The 16,128-nt window shown below is 38.2% G+C and overlaps 1 protein-coding gene and 1 pseudogene across 3 annotated transcripts; both read right to left on the bottom strand.

Moving 5' to 3' along the window:
* Positions 1-351: 351 nt before the first annotated feature.
* Positions 352-496, bottom strand: LOC115288720 (annotated as a pseudogene).
* Positions 497-3,057: 2,561 nt separating this feature from the next.
* SPC25 (SPC25 component of NDC80 kinetochore complex) lies at positions 3,058-15,889 on the bottom strand. 3 transcript variants are annotated; one of them, XM_029932982.1, is made up of 7 exons: positions 15,692-15,889; positions 14,443-14,595; positions 14,277-14,342; positions 9,889-10,035; positions 9,375-9,479; positions 5,268-5,366; positions 3,058-3,215 (listed from the first exon to the last, which is right to left on the bottom strand). In XM_029932982.1, exons 1-7 carry the CDS (start codon positions 15,813-15,815, stop codon positions 3,091-3,093), a joined length of 819 nt encoding a protein of 272 aa, XP_029788842.1. In that variant the 5' UTR covers positions 15,816-15,889; the 3' UTR covers positions 3,058-3,090. The 3 variants fall into 3 exon arrangements, with proteins under 3 accessions (XP_029788842.1, XP_029788844.1, XP_029788843.1); XM_029932984.1 differs by lacking the exon at positions 15,692-15,889 and adding an exon at positions 15,506-15,558; XM_029932983.1 differs by lacking the exon at positions 15,692-15,889 and adding an exon at positions 14,968-14,999.
* Positions 15,890-16,128: the final 239 nt, after the last annotated feature.

Below are 16,128 nucleotides of genomic sequence, written 5' to 3'. Positions count from 1 at the left end.
CTCTGCTCACATGCTCTTTCTCTCTGGAAGAGGAGGGGAGGGGAAGGGAGGGGAGGGGAGGAGAGGGGAGGAGAAAGGAGGAGAGGGGAGGAGAAGGGAGGAAAGGAGAGGAGAGGAAATCTCCCTCATCTGGGGAAAGAAACAGACATCCATATCCAAGAGACAACTCCCATCAAAATTAAAAATAGCAGGCCAACACCAAGACATATTCTAATTAAATTTGCAAAATATAATGATAAAGAAAAAGTCTTAAAAGCAGCAAGACAAAATAAATCCTTAACTCACAAGGGAAAATTCATAAGGTCAGCTGGAGATTTATCAACAGAGACTTGGCAAGCCAGAAGGGAATGGCATGATATAGTCAAAGTCGTAAATAGGAAAAAAACTACAGCCAAGAATACTCTATCTAGCAAGGCTTTAATTCAGAATAGAAGGAGAAATAAAGAGTGTCCCAGACAAACAACACTTGATCTTAGCCAAAAGGCCGAGAAGCGATGTCCCAAACAAAAACTAAATGAGTTCGTGACCGCTAAACCAGATCTGCAAGAAATATTAAAGAAGGCTCCTTGAGTGCAAAGGAGAGATCAAAAGTGACAAAGACAAGATCAGAGAAAATCTCCAGAAACAAAGATAAAACAAGTAATAAAATGGTATAAATACATACCAAATTACTTTGAATGTAAATGTACTAAATACTCCAATCAAAAGACATAGGATGTCAGAATGGATAAAAAAAAACAAGACCCATCTATATGCTGCCTACAAGAGGCTCATTATGAACCTTAAGACATCTGCAGGTTGAAAGTGACGGGATGGAGAAACATTTATCATGCAAGTGGATGTCAAAAGAAAGCCAGAGTAGCAATACTTATATCGGACAAATACTTTTTTATTCTCATATTATTTTTATCCTACTTTAGTATTAGGATAATACTGGCTTCACTGAATGATTTTGAATATGTTCCCTCTATTCCATAATTTGTAAGATTTTTATAAAAATTATCATTATTTATTTAAATGTTTGGTAGAATTCACCAATGAGACCATGTAGACTTGGTCTTTTCTGTGATGGGAGATTTTTGATTCCTAATTCAACTTTCAATCTCATTTTTTTTTTTTTTTTGAGAGAGAGAGAGAGAGAGAAGGGCAGCATGAGCAGGGGATGGACAGAGACAGAGGGAGACACAGAATCCAAAGACAGGCTCCAGGCTCTGAGCTAGCTGTCAGCACAGAGCCCGACGTGGGGCTCGAACCCATGAACAGTGAGATCTGACTTGAGCCAAAGTCAGACGCTTAACCAACTGAGCCACCCAGGTGCCCCTCATTCTCATTCTTGATCTAAGATTTCCTATTTCCTGGTTTCAAGATTCATGATTCTACTTTGGTAACTTGTGCCTTTTTAGGAATTATCTGGGTTTTTGGTTTATAGGCATGTGACCACACTGTTTATTTCTGTGGTATAGTTTCCTCTTCAAGTTCTCATTTTGGTTTGAGTCTTTTTTTCTCTTAATGTAGTTAAAGCATTGCCAATTTTACTTATTTTTTTAGGAAAACTGGTCTTTATTTCAATGTTATGTTATTGTTTATTCTGGTCTCTAGTTTCTGATTTTTTGTTATTTGCTTCCTCTACTAAATTGCAGCTAAGCTTCTTTTTCTCGTTCCTTGGGGTGCAATGTTATTTGGACTGCTTTTCTTAATATAAGCATTTATAGCATAAATTTCACTCTGACATCTGCTTTTGCTACATTCCATAGGTTTTAGAGTACTGTGTTTTCTTTTTCTTTTGACATATTTTGATTTGCCATTTGATTCCTTATTTGGCCCACTGCTTGTGCATTAGTATGTTGTTTAATATTTACATATTAAATATTTGATATGAAAAAAATGTTTAAAAAAAGACTTTGTTAGTGGCACACACTCCAATCTCTAGGGCAGTTTATTAGCCTTTTGTCTCTGCAGAAAGAATCCCAATCCACGGTTCCTAAAATCTGGTCTGCACACCAGGATGGGTCAGTGATAACATTCCCACCAACCCATAGCATTCTTCTCAGATAAATTCTACCGCTATATTGTGGTGAGCAGAGCTCGGAGCCAAGTCCTAGGCATAAGAGGCAACTGAGGGGAAGCGCTCTGAAACTCTCTTCCTACTTCCTACTAGTTAACTGGATGGAAAATTCTCCCAGACTTCAGAGAGTAGCCATAGGAACTAGAGGCATGGAGGCCACTGTTTCATGACTCTTGTGCACAAGGTATCATGAACCAGGCGCAGGTGGCTTCTGTGATAGAAAGTTTACCTAACACAACCAGGCTCATAAGGAAAGGATGCCGACAGAAACAGACTCCTTGAACAAGTTGACATTTGAACTGTGGTCTATGTTGAAGAAGCTTCCAAGACGGCAAACTTAAATCCAGACCACAAACAGTATAAATGTTACAAAATGGAAACTGGTTGTAAATGTTCCACATTTGGGTTTTCAAAAATGTATCCTTTATTGAATATATCGGTAGAATCCTGCCAACCTTCTTCTGATGTGAAGGTTTGTCCTTTATTTTAGCTACAGATTCCTTTTGGTGCAAGAAAAAATTCTTTCCTTTATGATATTAGAATGATAGTAGACAGTAATATTTAGTAGTATTTATTTTGCCAAGTACATTTCAAAAACTGCTAACCTTAGATTGGGCCCACATTCCTAATTTTTAAATATTACTAGTCCATGACCTTAAAAAGCTTGCAAACCACTGAGACACAGTGCAGATTGAACAAATTCCCATTTCCAGGCTAACCATAAACTACCCATGCCTGCCATTAAAAAAATATATATATATATGTATATATATATATATATATATATACATACACAGACACACACACACATATCATAGTATACTATCTTTCATTTTAAAAAGAACACATTTGACTTTATAAATTTTATTTAAGATTTTAATTAAAATAATTTAAAGAAATAAACCACACAGAAATGCTACAAAAATACAAAAGAATTATAGGCAAACAGTAGATAATGAGAATTCTTTTAAAAGAGATACACAATAAGGAAGAAAAATAAACAGTTTTTATATACTTTTCAGACATTAATTATAGACCATAGCAATAAAAGCTTTCCGGACATTGGCAAGAAAAGCCGAGAAATTGTTGGTCTTCCTTACGTTCTCTTGAAATTCTGCAAGGCACTCCAGATGAGGAGCACTGTCTGACACTAGAAGAAAGGAAAAGGAAAGATAATTTGAATGAGATTTTTTATGGAAGAGAAATGTTTCTAATTTAGATGCTTTCATCTGATTCAGACCATTTCAATCCCATTTTACTGAAATGCTTTCAGCATAGAACAACAGATACACTTGATTTTCATATCCTAATTGTCTTTTGGACCTTTTCTTTGTTTAATCACTAAAATATTAAAATCGTAAGTACTACAATCGTACTTTAAACAAATGGTAGTTTAGGGATTGAAGAACTCAGTGACGAAGAACAGAATGCCATTTCCCATCATCTTTCTTTACATTTTAAGTAAACTGTTTTAACTGGTATGTGTGTGTGTGTTGGGTGTTTTGTTTTTAAATTGTTAGTCAGGTTTCTCTGTAACCCTCTGGTTTGACTCCTAGCTCTGGGCCACTGGATCAAAAAAAGAACAGCTTTTAATGCCAACTTTTAATACTTTACAATTATGGAAAAAAACCTAAACTTTCACAAGCTTTCATTAGAAAATGTGGCTGCTATTCTAAAAGTGGTATTTAGGACGTAGCAATCAAATGAGACAAATTCACAAATAATGGTGCACCTGTCAGCATGTCTGGTACAAAATGGTACTGGAACAAGTTTCCAGTGAGGGTGCTCAAAGGAGAGGAACGATTCTGCTTTCTCTCCCAACAATGTGGTCCCTTGTCCACGGGGAAGAAAGTCAACCAGATCAGATCTCCGGTTCTTTGGTGGAAATTCCTTAGGAAACAAGGACCAGGACCACCGCGGAGAAAGAACAAAAAGCACTCGGTTCAGAATCACAGTGTGGATTCTATTTTAACACACCACCAAACCCTGTGACCCCATGCAGCAAGAGAGGATATGCAAGTTGGAAAGCACTAGGTATGTGGCTTTTGCTGTTTGCTTTGGAAATTTTAGCATACATTAGAAGATATTTAGAGAGAGAGAGAGAGAGAGAGAGAGAGAGGGAGGGAGAGAGAGAGAGGGAGAGAGAGAGAGAGAGAGAGAGAGAGGGAGGGAGAGAGAAAATCTGTACATGAATTAGATTCCTAAAATATAAATTCCATGCGAATGAGGACGCGGTTACCAGGGCACATGAGAAGCCACCTCAGCAGTCCTCCTGCGTGTGTGTCTATAAATGCTTTAAGACGACAACACAGGTCTAATGAGCTGAGAACCATCTTACTGAATTCCAATAAATTAAAAATTAAAGGAGCATACGAAGAATAAAAGAGAGATAAATATATTTCCTTTCTCTTCTAGTTCCAACTCTTACCAATCACATAGATTCCCCATAAATCAATGCCTTTCCGGTCAGCAGGAGAATCAGTAGGTGAGCTAAATTATCAATGTGTGCGATTTTTCAGGAGAGGATAATATTTCTTAAATTGATTTTTGGGAAAATAAATGATCACATTCCGACGACTTAGCATTTGCTTTTAAAATCACCTATGCAAACACATTATAATATTCACATTTATATAGTCATATCCTTTATAGCTTTACGTTCTCTAAAAGGATAAGTCATACTTGCATATGAAATGCAGTGATCTGTGGTTTTTTAGTCTTTTCTACCACTCTGGCACTGTGCCACCCTAAAGAGAAGCTACATATTAAGGCCTCTAGATAAGAACTATAAATCAAAACCACATTCACAGCCTTTCGAAGACCCTATCCCATGAAGCAAGACTGGCAAAGAAAGGAACAGCTTGTGGGAATATCACTTTCCTTCATATTACTTTATTTTTTTAAGTTTACTAATTTATTCTGAAAGAAACAGAGGAGGGGAGGGGCAGAGAGAGAGAGAGAGAGAGAGAGAGAGAGAGAGAGAGAGAGAATATCCTAAGCAGGCTCCTCAGGGTCAACACAGAGCCCAATAAGGGGCTCAAACTCACGAAACTGTGAGATCATGACCTGAACTGAAATCAAAAGTCAGACACGTAACCAACTGAGCCACCCAGGCGCCTTCCTTCATATTACTCTATGTGCTGATTCAGATAACATTTTGGATGCCAATCTTAAATACCAGTAAAGAGAGAGGAATACATACCCTCATATTCCCTTGCTTCATTTAGGTGGAGGGAAAACATAAATGGGTTCTCAGGATGCTTAGGATCAATATTAGTGAATATAAACTGCAACTTATCACCTGAAAAAAAATTAAATTACTTGGTATGAGAATTGTATTGTGCCAAGGCTTTCAATGGAGATGAGCTTTCTCACCTCTGTCCTTAATCAGTATCTAGACTGCTAAACATACACACACACACACACACACACTTAACCAAGCCTCCAAATGTACAAGATACAAATTAGTTTTAAATAAATTATTATTATTATTATTATTTTTTTTTTTTGCAAAAGCAAAGGGCTTGCCGGGGCCTAAACTCGGGCTCACAGACTTTACGGGCGTGGTGGATCCATGCTGAACAAAGGTGGGGCAGGGCTTTTATGAGTTTGGGAAGGGGGAGTTACAGGAAATTGTGACATAGGTACAGTGATCCAATCATTATTACACAATATTATTGACAGCAGGTTTATCCAATTACACAGAGTGTTAACCAATCACAGAGTAGACCCAGGACCCAGGACCCTCACAGAGGCTGTAACTAGCCTTAAGCAATAACTGATTACCTATAGCTTCTATTTCTAGGCCTGCCCTTAGGAATGTTAAGGGTATTACAAGGGTGGTCTCTCTTGCCTCGGGCAATGTGTAACCGCCTAATAATAGTTCTGGAGAGACTGACTTTGAGACCTAGTTTAGAGGGGAAACTTAAAGCCTGTCATGGCGTCTGTTAGGTTCAGACTCTGTTCTTACATTCCCCCCTCTGTCTTGTAACTGACCTAATCCTGCGTCAGTCGAGTTACCCTTGTCTTAGTTTAAGTCTACATGTTCTTAAGACATTAACTGAATAACATTTACATGCTCTTTGACAAATACTATGATCTTATTAATGATACAAGAGCCAAATGTTAAAAGTATACCAATTTTGGTTTTGGCTCCTAGTTCTTGTCCTCTCTTGTGGTGGCCGCGAACCACAGCTAGACTATCCTGTACAATTCCTGAGCTATTGGCATAGAAGTAACATTGTTCCCCTAAAGCCTAATTTAAACATGATACAAAAAAACCCCACAAGTAATAAAAGAAAAGAACTGCTAAATTGGACTTCATCAAAATTAAAAACTTTGTCTTTCAAAGGATATTACCAAGGCAGTGAAAAGATAACTTACAGAATGGGAGAAAATATTTGCAAATCATATCTCACATATGGATTTAATATGTAGGATATATCAAAAAAAACCTCCTACAACTAGACAACTAAAAGAAAAGCAATCCAATTCAAAAATGGACTAAGGACTTGAATAGGTATTTCTCCAAAGAATAGATACAAATGGCCAATAATAAGCACATGGAAAGATGCTCACCACCACTAATCACTGGGGAAATGCAGCCCAAAACTACAATGAGATATTATTTCATACCTACTAGGACGCTGCAACACAACACAGGACAGGACAGGACAGGAAAGGAAAAAAAAGAAATGAAAACAAAAAGAACACCATGGATGAAGACATGGAGAAATCAGAACACTGCTAGCAGGAATGTAAAATGGTGCTGTGGCTGTGGAAAACAGCTTGGCAGTTTCTCAGAAAGTTTAAATAAAGAATTACAATGACCCAGTAACTCCATTCCTCGGTACATACTAAAAAAAAAAAAAAAAAAAAAAAGGAATTGAGATTCGGGACTCAGATAACTATGCCAATATTTATAGCAGCATACTCATAACAGCCAGAAGGTGGTACTGTGTGTTCACTGAGAGATGACTGGAGAAACAAAATATGGCATATACATACATGGAATATTATTTGGTCATAAAAAGGAGCGAACTTCTGATATGTGCTACAGCATGAATGAAACTTGAAAACATCATGCTAAGTAAAATAATCCAGATGCAAAAGGACAAATACTGTATGACTACACTTACATGAAATACTTAGAATAGGTAAATTTATAGAGATAGAAAGTAGATTAGAAGTTATCAGGGGCTGGGGTAGGAGGAATAAACTACTGTTTAATAAAAGAGTTTCTATTTGTGGTGATAAAGAATTCTGGAAATAGATAATGGTGATGTCGCACAGCATTGTGAATGTAATGTCACAGAATTGTACAATAAAAAATAGTTAAAATGGCAAATTCTATGTCATGTAGTTTTACCACAATAAAAAATACTATTGAACAGATTTGACTTTTTCTACATAGTTATCTGGACTTAATGCCTATTTTCCAAAAGACCTCTAAATGTTCCCAAAAGAGTAAATGACCAGTAGAAATTAAAAATGGCAGCCACAGGGGCACCTAGGTGGTTCAGGTTAAACATCTGACTTCAGCTCAGGCCATGATCTCACGGTTCGTGAGTTTAAGCCCCCCATCAGGCTCTCTGCTGTCAGTGCGAAGCCTGCTTCAGATCCTGTCTCCCTCTCTGTGCCCCTTCTCCACTCATGCTTTTTTTTCTCTCAAAAATAAATAAGAATTTTTTTAAAAGGTTAATATTTTTTATTAAAAGCTTATTCCAACAGATGGGGAGGGCACAAACAAGACTACTAGATCTATGAATGAAGAGACCAAACAATCTAAGAAATATAATAAATACTCCAAAAAGTTTACCAGTTTACCTGTTTGTTAATTATTAATCAAAGAAATGCACTTAAAAATGCTCCGATTATATCCAGTTTGCTGTCAAAACAGTAACAAACAAACAAAATACAATTTTGGTAAGAATGCAACAAAGTGGGCACCCTTTACATAATGGAGGGGTGTGCACAAAAGAATAAACACAGCAAGCCTGACAATGAAATCCTTAGAATCTTAGAAAGGTCGGGGTGTCTGGGGGGCTCAGTCAGCTAAGCATCTGACTTTGGCTCAGGTCATGATCTCATGGTCCATGGGTCTGAGCCCTGCATCAGGCTCTGTGCTGACAGCTCAGAGCCTGAAGCCTGCTTCGGTTTCTGTGTCTCCCTCTCTCTCTGCCCCTCCCCTGCTCATGCGCTGTCTTTCTGTCTCTCAAAAATAAATAAATGTTAAAAAAAAATTTTTAAAAAAAGGAATCTTAGAAAGGTCTCCTTGCAAGCTGGTCCTTGTCTGGTGTGCTGGGAGTCCCCCAAACCATCTGAGGTCCGAAGATTCACTAAGGTAACTCATAAGACTCACCAGAGGGTCCTACGCAGGGCTAGCATTTGTTACAGTGAAAGACTATGGCAAAATCAGCAGAGGGAAAAACACACGGGGTGTTTCCAGGGAAAACCAGCACAAGCTTCAAGAGTCCCTGGGACACAAGCCTTCTCGTGTATCACCGCATTCGATGCTAAAGGAATTGAGCACATCCTGTGTGACTCTGCTGGGTTAGGACTCTTAAAAAATCATGCCTGAAACAAGTGTTTCTTTCAGACTCTGCCCCAGTGCCATTTTGGGGCTGTCTTGCAGTGTATTGCAGACTCGGCCATCAATCTGAACCATCAATATGACCCCACGTTGAGTCTTAGAAGTCTTTCTAGCGAATCACCCAGCCTGACGGTGGTCTTGGGGACTGCTAACACAGTGCTGGAAACAGGCACATACACCACACATAACAGTCATTAAAATATTTACACGCTTTAACCCAGTAATGCCTCCCTGGGAATTCCACGGAAATCGTACAAAAGAAACAGAGAAGTTTATATTCACTTAGTACTTCTAAAACTGAAACACAGGCAGAATCTGAATGTTAAGTTAGAAAGAATATCTGTATTAGGTAGATAAAAGATTGGATGAATTAAGATACATTAATGGAATAAATTATTACATTGCTATTTTAAAATCACCATGGGAAGGCTAAAGCAACTGGAAAAATGCTGATCATATAATGCCAGTAAGAACAAGGAACGAAAATTACTTTCATGTCGGCCATCATGCCAAACATACGCTTATTAAAACGCTGGATGATAAATAACCAAGGCATTAGTAATTATGTTATGGCGATAAAAATTTTTAAATTCTTCCCTATTTTCTAAAAAGTTAAAAATGTGGTCATTATTTTATTTGAAAGTATTTTTAAAATCCTCCTCTACTTAAGACAAGCCTTGCTAATCTTGTATGTTTTACTTACATTAATATACTCACCATAAATTTTTCGAATTTCTAGTCCAAGCCGATCTTTATACAAGTCTGCAGATTTCTGTAGCCTTTTCAGCCTCTCTTCATTAGCTTTGTTAGCAGCAGAAATAGCTATGATTAAAAAAAGAGGAAATACACATACTTCAATATGAAGGATTTTTAGACAGACACTTCGCAGCAGTAACAGTGTGCTTAATAATTCCTGGCAGAGAACCTGTGATCAATAACTTTGTTGCATAAATTATACTATGGCTTCTCCAATGAAACAGTCTCCTACTCTATTTAATTAAGCTCCCATATCAACTGCACGATGAAAGGACCCTTAAGTAAAACAAAAGAAAATAAAACCCACTTATTTAACTTCAGTTTCCTTGCAGAAATGAGTGGCTGGCTATGCCGCTGAGGTGTGTTAACCCATTTTTAGCAATGAACCAGAGAGAAGGCAAGAGGAAAATAATTGTGAACCATCTCCACTTCGAAATTTAGATTAATGTTTTAATGTGTACAACTGGAAACTCACTTTCTTTCTTCTTAGCATATTCTTCCTTAAGATCCTGAATATTTGCAGTCAGTACTTCTAGTTTCTCATTTTTGTCTTTTATTTCAGCAATCAACCTTAACAAGTTGTCTTTTTTTTCTTGAATTAGCTTATTACGCCTACAGATCTCTGTAAGAAACACAAAGTATTAGTTAGAATATATATACTTTGCTCTCCAATATCGATCTCTGATAACAAAAGACTAAAATATTGACTTTCATTAGGATTAATCATGTTTTATTTACTTATGAATTTATGTATTTTTGAGAGACAGACAGACAGAAGGTGAGTGGGGGAGGGGCAGAGAGAGAGGGAGACACAGTATCTGAAGCAGGCTCTGAGCTGTCAGCATAGAGCCCAATGCAGGGCTGGAACTCAGAACTGTAGAATCATAACCTAAGCAGAAGTCAGATGCTTAACTGACTGTGCCACCCAGTTGCCCCAAGAAAGCTTTAATTGATAAGTGCTTTCTCATGGTTCAAAAATTATAAAGAAAAGGGGAAAAATCCTGTTTTTTCCTATTTATCTTTGAAATTAAAAATGAGACAAAAACACTTTTTAAAATGAGAATACCAAATTAAACCATGAAAAAAAAATCAGATAATAACGCTTGCAGCTCTGTCCTTCAAATATGGACTTAAATAAAGCCCACCATCAAAGACAACCAAAATCTGAACAATGTTTTTGCACAGTACTCTAAAGCAACAAATCATTATAATGTGGCATAAATGATTCTGGAAAATACTAAAAAGACAGAAAGAAGTGAAGAAAGAAAGGGAAAGAAAGAGGTAGGAAGGGTGAAACCTCACTTATATTAATAACAAACAAAACATCCAGGAATAAGCTAGATCAATAAATATATAGGCCCTGTGTGAAAAAAAATATAAAACTTGTCTAAGACAAATAACATATATGTGGAGAGACATTTTATGCTTTTAAATATCATAAAGATGTCAGTACTTCCCAGATTCATTTCTATATTCAATGCAGTCTCGATGGACCCTGGGGGGAAGGGAAAGGGAGGATCTAACAAAAGTAATTATAAAAGTTATCTGATGAGTACACAGGTGAGAATAGTTAGGGAACTATGGAAAGAAAAATAACAAGGAAAGGTACTTGTCCTATCAGATTTAACATGTATGACCGTGACACTTTTAATACAATAATGGCGTATTAGTTGAAGAAATGACATACAGCTCAGTTAAACAAAAAAGCATTCCCAAACAAATACTGGTATATTTAGGAAATTAGTAAGAAAAATGAAATATCATAAAGTGGTAGATGGTTTCCCAAACCGTGCTGAAATCCAAAATAAATTCCATATATATTAAATAGATATAAAATGAAATCTTGCAAAACTTAAAAGGCAGTATCTGAATATAAAATTAGTTCTATGCAGAAAGATCTTTTTATTCAAAGGCAAAAAGAAATCAAAGAGAAAGTCATATATATATATACCAGCTACATACCAGTTAAGTGGGCAAAAAAACCTCATATTTGATTAAAATAAACATAAAAGTCAAGTAAGTATACACCAGGAACTTTGTTCAATACCTTGCATTTCCATAAATTTACTTAAATTTCATCATAATACATTATGTAGTCCTAATTTAAAAAAGGAAAGGGCTTAGCAGTTGAGTAACTTGCCCAAAAGCTTTATTTGCTAGGATGCAAAAATAGTAAGACCTGGATTCAAACAGAGGACTTGACCTCAAAGGTCATGATTGTGGCCATTAAACATCCTCCCCAAACAGTTCTTAATCTAAAGAAGACACAATTATAAATTCCTAAGACAGAAACAGACAAAGGAATAAATGGAGGAAATGTAGAATGCAGATGGCTAATCTGCATTGAAAAACAATTTAACCTGAGAAGTAATCACAGAAATGTAAATAAAGCAGTAACATACCATTTTTTCATCTATTACAACACGGTTTACAAAAATGACAGCTAGTATTGAGAAGAATGGAAAATACTAAAGTCCTTGTGGAATATTTTTGACATTCCAAAACAAGTTTTAAGGATATTCATATCCTTTAATCCAGTTAATTTTACAAGTTAACCTAAGAAAATAAGATTGTGCAAGTATTTATATATAAAAGATTGTTGTATTATTTATGATGAAAAACTGAAAACATCCTAGATGGTTAATGAGTAAATTATTAAATAAGCATGGTATATCAATAAGGTAGAATATATTCTCAGGGGCACCTGGATGGCTCAGTTACTTGAGCATCCAACTCTTGTTTTTGGCTCAGGTCATCATCCCAGGATTGTGGGACTGAGCTGGGGATCAAGCCCCGCATCGGGCTCTGAACTGACTGTGGAGCCTGTTAAGGTTCTCTCTTCCTCTGCCCCTCTCCTGCTGGCTCTCTCTCAACAAACAAACAAACATAGGTGTGCAGATATCTTTTTGAGTTCATGTTTTTGGTTTCCTCTGATAAACACCCAGAAGTAGAATTACTGGATCAATTGGAAGGTTTAATTTTCTGAGGAATCTCCATACTATTTTCCAGAGTAGCTGCTATGGAAAAATGCACTTAAAAAAAAAAATTAAGGAGGCATGTATGGCAAAAGAGATGCATATTAAAAGTCCAAAAGTCTCAGTTCCAATCTGGCTCTTCAGTTGTTACCCGAGGACCTTGGTCAAATTATAACTCTGGGGACTCTATAAAAGGAGGATAATAATGGCCACCCCATTTCTTTAACTCCCCTGGTCAGAGTATCCAATAATAATAATATGGAGACTTTCAAACTATTAAGTGCTACATAAATACCATATATGTCAGTGTTTTTATCGTAACATTTGAGGCTGTATGGATTAGTGCCAAATGTAAGGGCCCTTGATGTAGCGTAACTATCACGTGTACACAGTCAACCATCTCTTTTATTCTCTAGGGCAGGTATTTCAAACTTCCACTGCTACTCACCACACAAATCCTCCCTTGAGTCTTCCCATCCACGGGGAAAAGTTGTTTCACCGTACACCAGAAAGAGCAGACGTTTTGGCTGCAACCCTACACCTTGTATCTATCAGATATATGACCTGAGCTGAGTTTCTTAACCTCAGTGAACTTCAATTTCGTCCTCTGAAAAAAAGGATAATTTCTGTCTTGTAAAGATCTCAGGAATATTTTTGTTTTGAGAGACAGTGAATGCGAGAGGGCAAGGGGCAAAGGGAGATGGAAAAGAATCTTAAGCAGGCTCCACGATGGGCGTGGGAGCCTGCCGAAGGGGCTCGATCCCACTACCTTGGGATGAGGACCCGAACCGAAACTGAGGCTCAGATGCTTAACCGACTGAGCCTCCCAGGTGTCCCTAGGATTTGGGGATTTGAGAGCCTGGTCCATAGTAAACGCCTCTCACTTTGAACAGGTGATCTTCCTCCTTGCAATACTACAGAAGCGACAGAGCTGTAGGCAGGCCAGGATTTGTGGCCTGTTTGTTCTCTGCAGTATCTTCCTAGAAGATGCTCAACAAGTAAGTGGTGAGGCGTTCCCTCAGCCGCCCCGACTCCCCAAATGTATCCAGATCAGTGCTCTCTCCTGAGAGTAAAAGTGGCTCCTTCTCCAATACATGGTTAACCGGGTTCCTCCCGCTAATTAAACTCCAGTCTATGACTTCCAATGGGGAGACAAACGTGTTTTTCAAATAAATGTCGTTTATGCATCAGTACAGATGATCACAAGCACAGTGATGAATAAAAAACAGGACAGAATACACACAAAATGATGCCATTTATATCACATTCCAAAACACAATACTAAATATTAATAGGTGAGTTCTGGAAGGTGGGATTAGAGAAAAGTATTATATAAGATGTTCTGTTTCTTAAGCTGGGTTGTAGGTACATAAATGTTTATTATTTTTATATACGTATGTGCCTATATACACACACAAATACATTGGATTTTTTCTTTTTAATGTTTTTTAATGTTTATTTTTTTTTTTGAGAGACAGAGAGACAGAATGTGAGTGTGAGAGGAGCAGAGGGAGAAGGAGACACAAAACTTGAAGCAGGCTCCAAGCTCTGAGCTGTCAGCATAGAGCTCGATGCAGGGCTTGAACTCACGAACTGTGAGATCATGACCTGAGCCGAAGTCAAACGTTTAACCAACAGAGCCACCCAGCCGCCCCTCTTTTTCCTATTTTTTAAGTAGGCTTCATGCCCAGTGAAGAGCCCAACATGGGGCCTGAACTCACAACCCCGAGATCAAGACCAGAGCTGAGATTAAGACCAGAGCTGAGATTAAGAGTCGCTTAAGTGACCCACCCAGGTGCCCCACAGCATACTGCTTTACTTGGATGGGGGACTGCATAAAGATGTTTAATCTAACAAAAAAATTTGTGATCTACAGTTTGTCACCTACGATTTTGATATTCCAGAAACATCTCAACCATTCGTTCTTCTTCCTTTAATTTCACAGAAAGCTTTTCTGAAAGATAAATTGGAATTGAGGTTTCAATTCAGCTGAATAACATTAAAAAAGCAAACAAGAACAACAAAACAGCACGTTACAAGTTAACTTGAGTTACCTGTCAGTGCTTTGATGGAATCTTTGTAGGTATCTCTTAGTCCCATCATTTGACAGGACGTGTCGCTGACAGTGCTTCTGAATTTATTCCAAAATTCATTTATGCTTTTATCAAAGTGTGCCAGTTCGTCCTCTATCATTTTGTAAGAAAATGCTACAAAACAAATAAAACATTGATTGTATTTTTTATGAGGTATTGAAACAAAATCAAGTTCATATTCCAATCAATCATATTTTGGCAGTTTGACCTTTGCTAGAAAAATAGCAGCTTACTTTTTCTTTAAGAAATATTTTATTTTTTAAATATTTATTTATTCTTGAGAGAGAGAGAGAGAGAGAGAGAGAGAGAGAGGACAAGCAGGGGAGGGGCAGAGAAAGGGAGACAGAATCCCAAGCAGGCTCCAGGTTCCAATCTGTCAGGGCAGAGCCCATATGGGGCTCAACTTCAGGAACTGTGAGATCATGACCTGAGCCTAACTAGGAAGCTTAACCTGACTCAGCCACCCAGGCGAAGCAAGCAGCTTACTTTTAGCTTTAGATGTTCCAGGGCGGATCAAGACATCTGGACTTCATTACAGTTAAGATGCAAGATTACAAGAAGGACATCCTTACCTCCTAGGGACTTGTTAGTACTGTAACTGCACAAGACACTCCTACAGCTCTGTGATGCTGGAAAATGACTCTGCCTCCGTTTCCTCACAAGTAAAATTGGTAACTTTTAAGGCGTTTCTAATTCTGACCATTTGCATTCCAACCTGGATTGCTAGCAGGGTCCCAAGTGGGTGGATGGTCAGTCCCCTCTCATAGGATAAGACCCTATGAGACATATCTAACCTGCCTCTCCCTCTCACCCAGATCAGAAAAAGAAAAAGTAGCACTAAAAAGGCGACTGGAGTGGGAATTTAGTAGGCTTAGTCCACGAAAGGTACAAGTCACCCTGAACCCCCTGGGCCTTAGCGTCTTCTTCCATAAAACAATATCCGGTGACACTCCAGGCCCCGCCAGTTTTCTGTAACGATGATACCGCCCCCAAAACTTAAAACCTTCCCAGGAGGATCACAGACATCTCGTTCGGTGGAACCCGGAACTCTTCTGTCTCAATGCCGCCCATTCAGCGAAGCCCAGACGCGCAAACAAGAAAGCGGTACATTTCGGACTTCGCTCCCGAAAACACATCTAGCCCAGAAACACACTTTCCCATATGGCTACAGGCAGGTCGGGGAGCCCTGGTCAGCTCCCACCTCTCTCACCTTTTCCAGGAGACCTGAAACAATTAAGCCAACAGCCGGTCTCCACACCCAGCTCCTGCAGCCCCGCCAACTTTCCTATTTCAAATCTTAGGCCGCCTTGCTCCTCCCGCCCCCGGGAGCCCATTCGCCTTCAGATTGGCTAATGACTGGGCTCTCTATGAAGGGATTGGTTAATATAGCCCTCCAGGCTTCTCGCGGAAAAAAATACCGGAAAGTGCATTCTGGGATTTGTAGTTTTTTTTCTCAGAGACCGCGGACTCCCAGCTCTGTTTTGTGACGTGTTAATAGCTCCCGGAGGACTTGCCCCAGCACAAGTCCTACATCAGTTTCAAGTAAAGTTTTCTGCAGCAAATTTAAATATTGACATTTAATCGCGTTCTGTTGCTAAGTATATACTCTCTTATCTAATGCTCCCTGTAGCTTAAAGTTAATTAAAA

Source organism: Suricata suricatta, chromosome 3, assembly GCF_006229205.1.
Source record: "Suricata suricatta isolate VVHF042 chromosome 3, meerkat_22Aug2017_6uvM2_HiC, whole genome shotgun sequence".
In the NCBI taxonomy this organism is placed as follows: domain Eukaryota; kingdom Metazoa; phylum Chordata; class Mammalia; order Carnivora; family Herpestidae; genus Suricata; species Suricata suricatta.
This window is presented reverse-complemented; position numbering and strand designations above follow the sequence as displayed.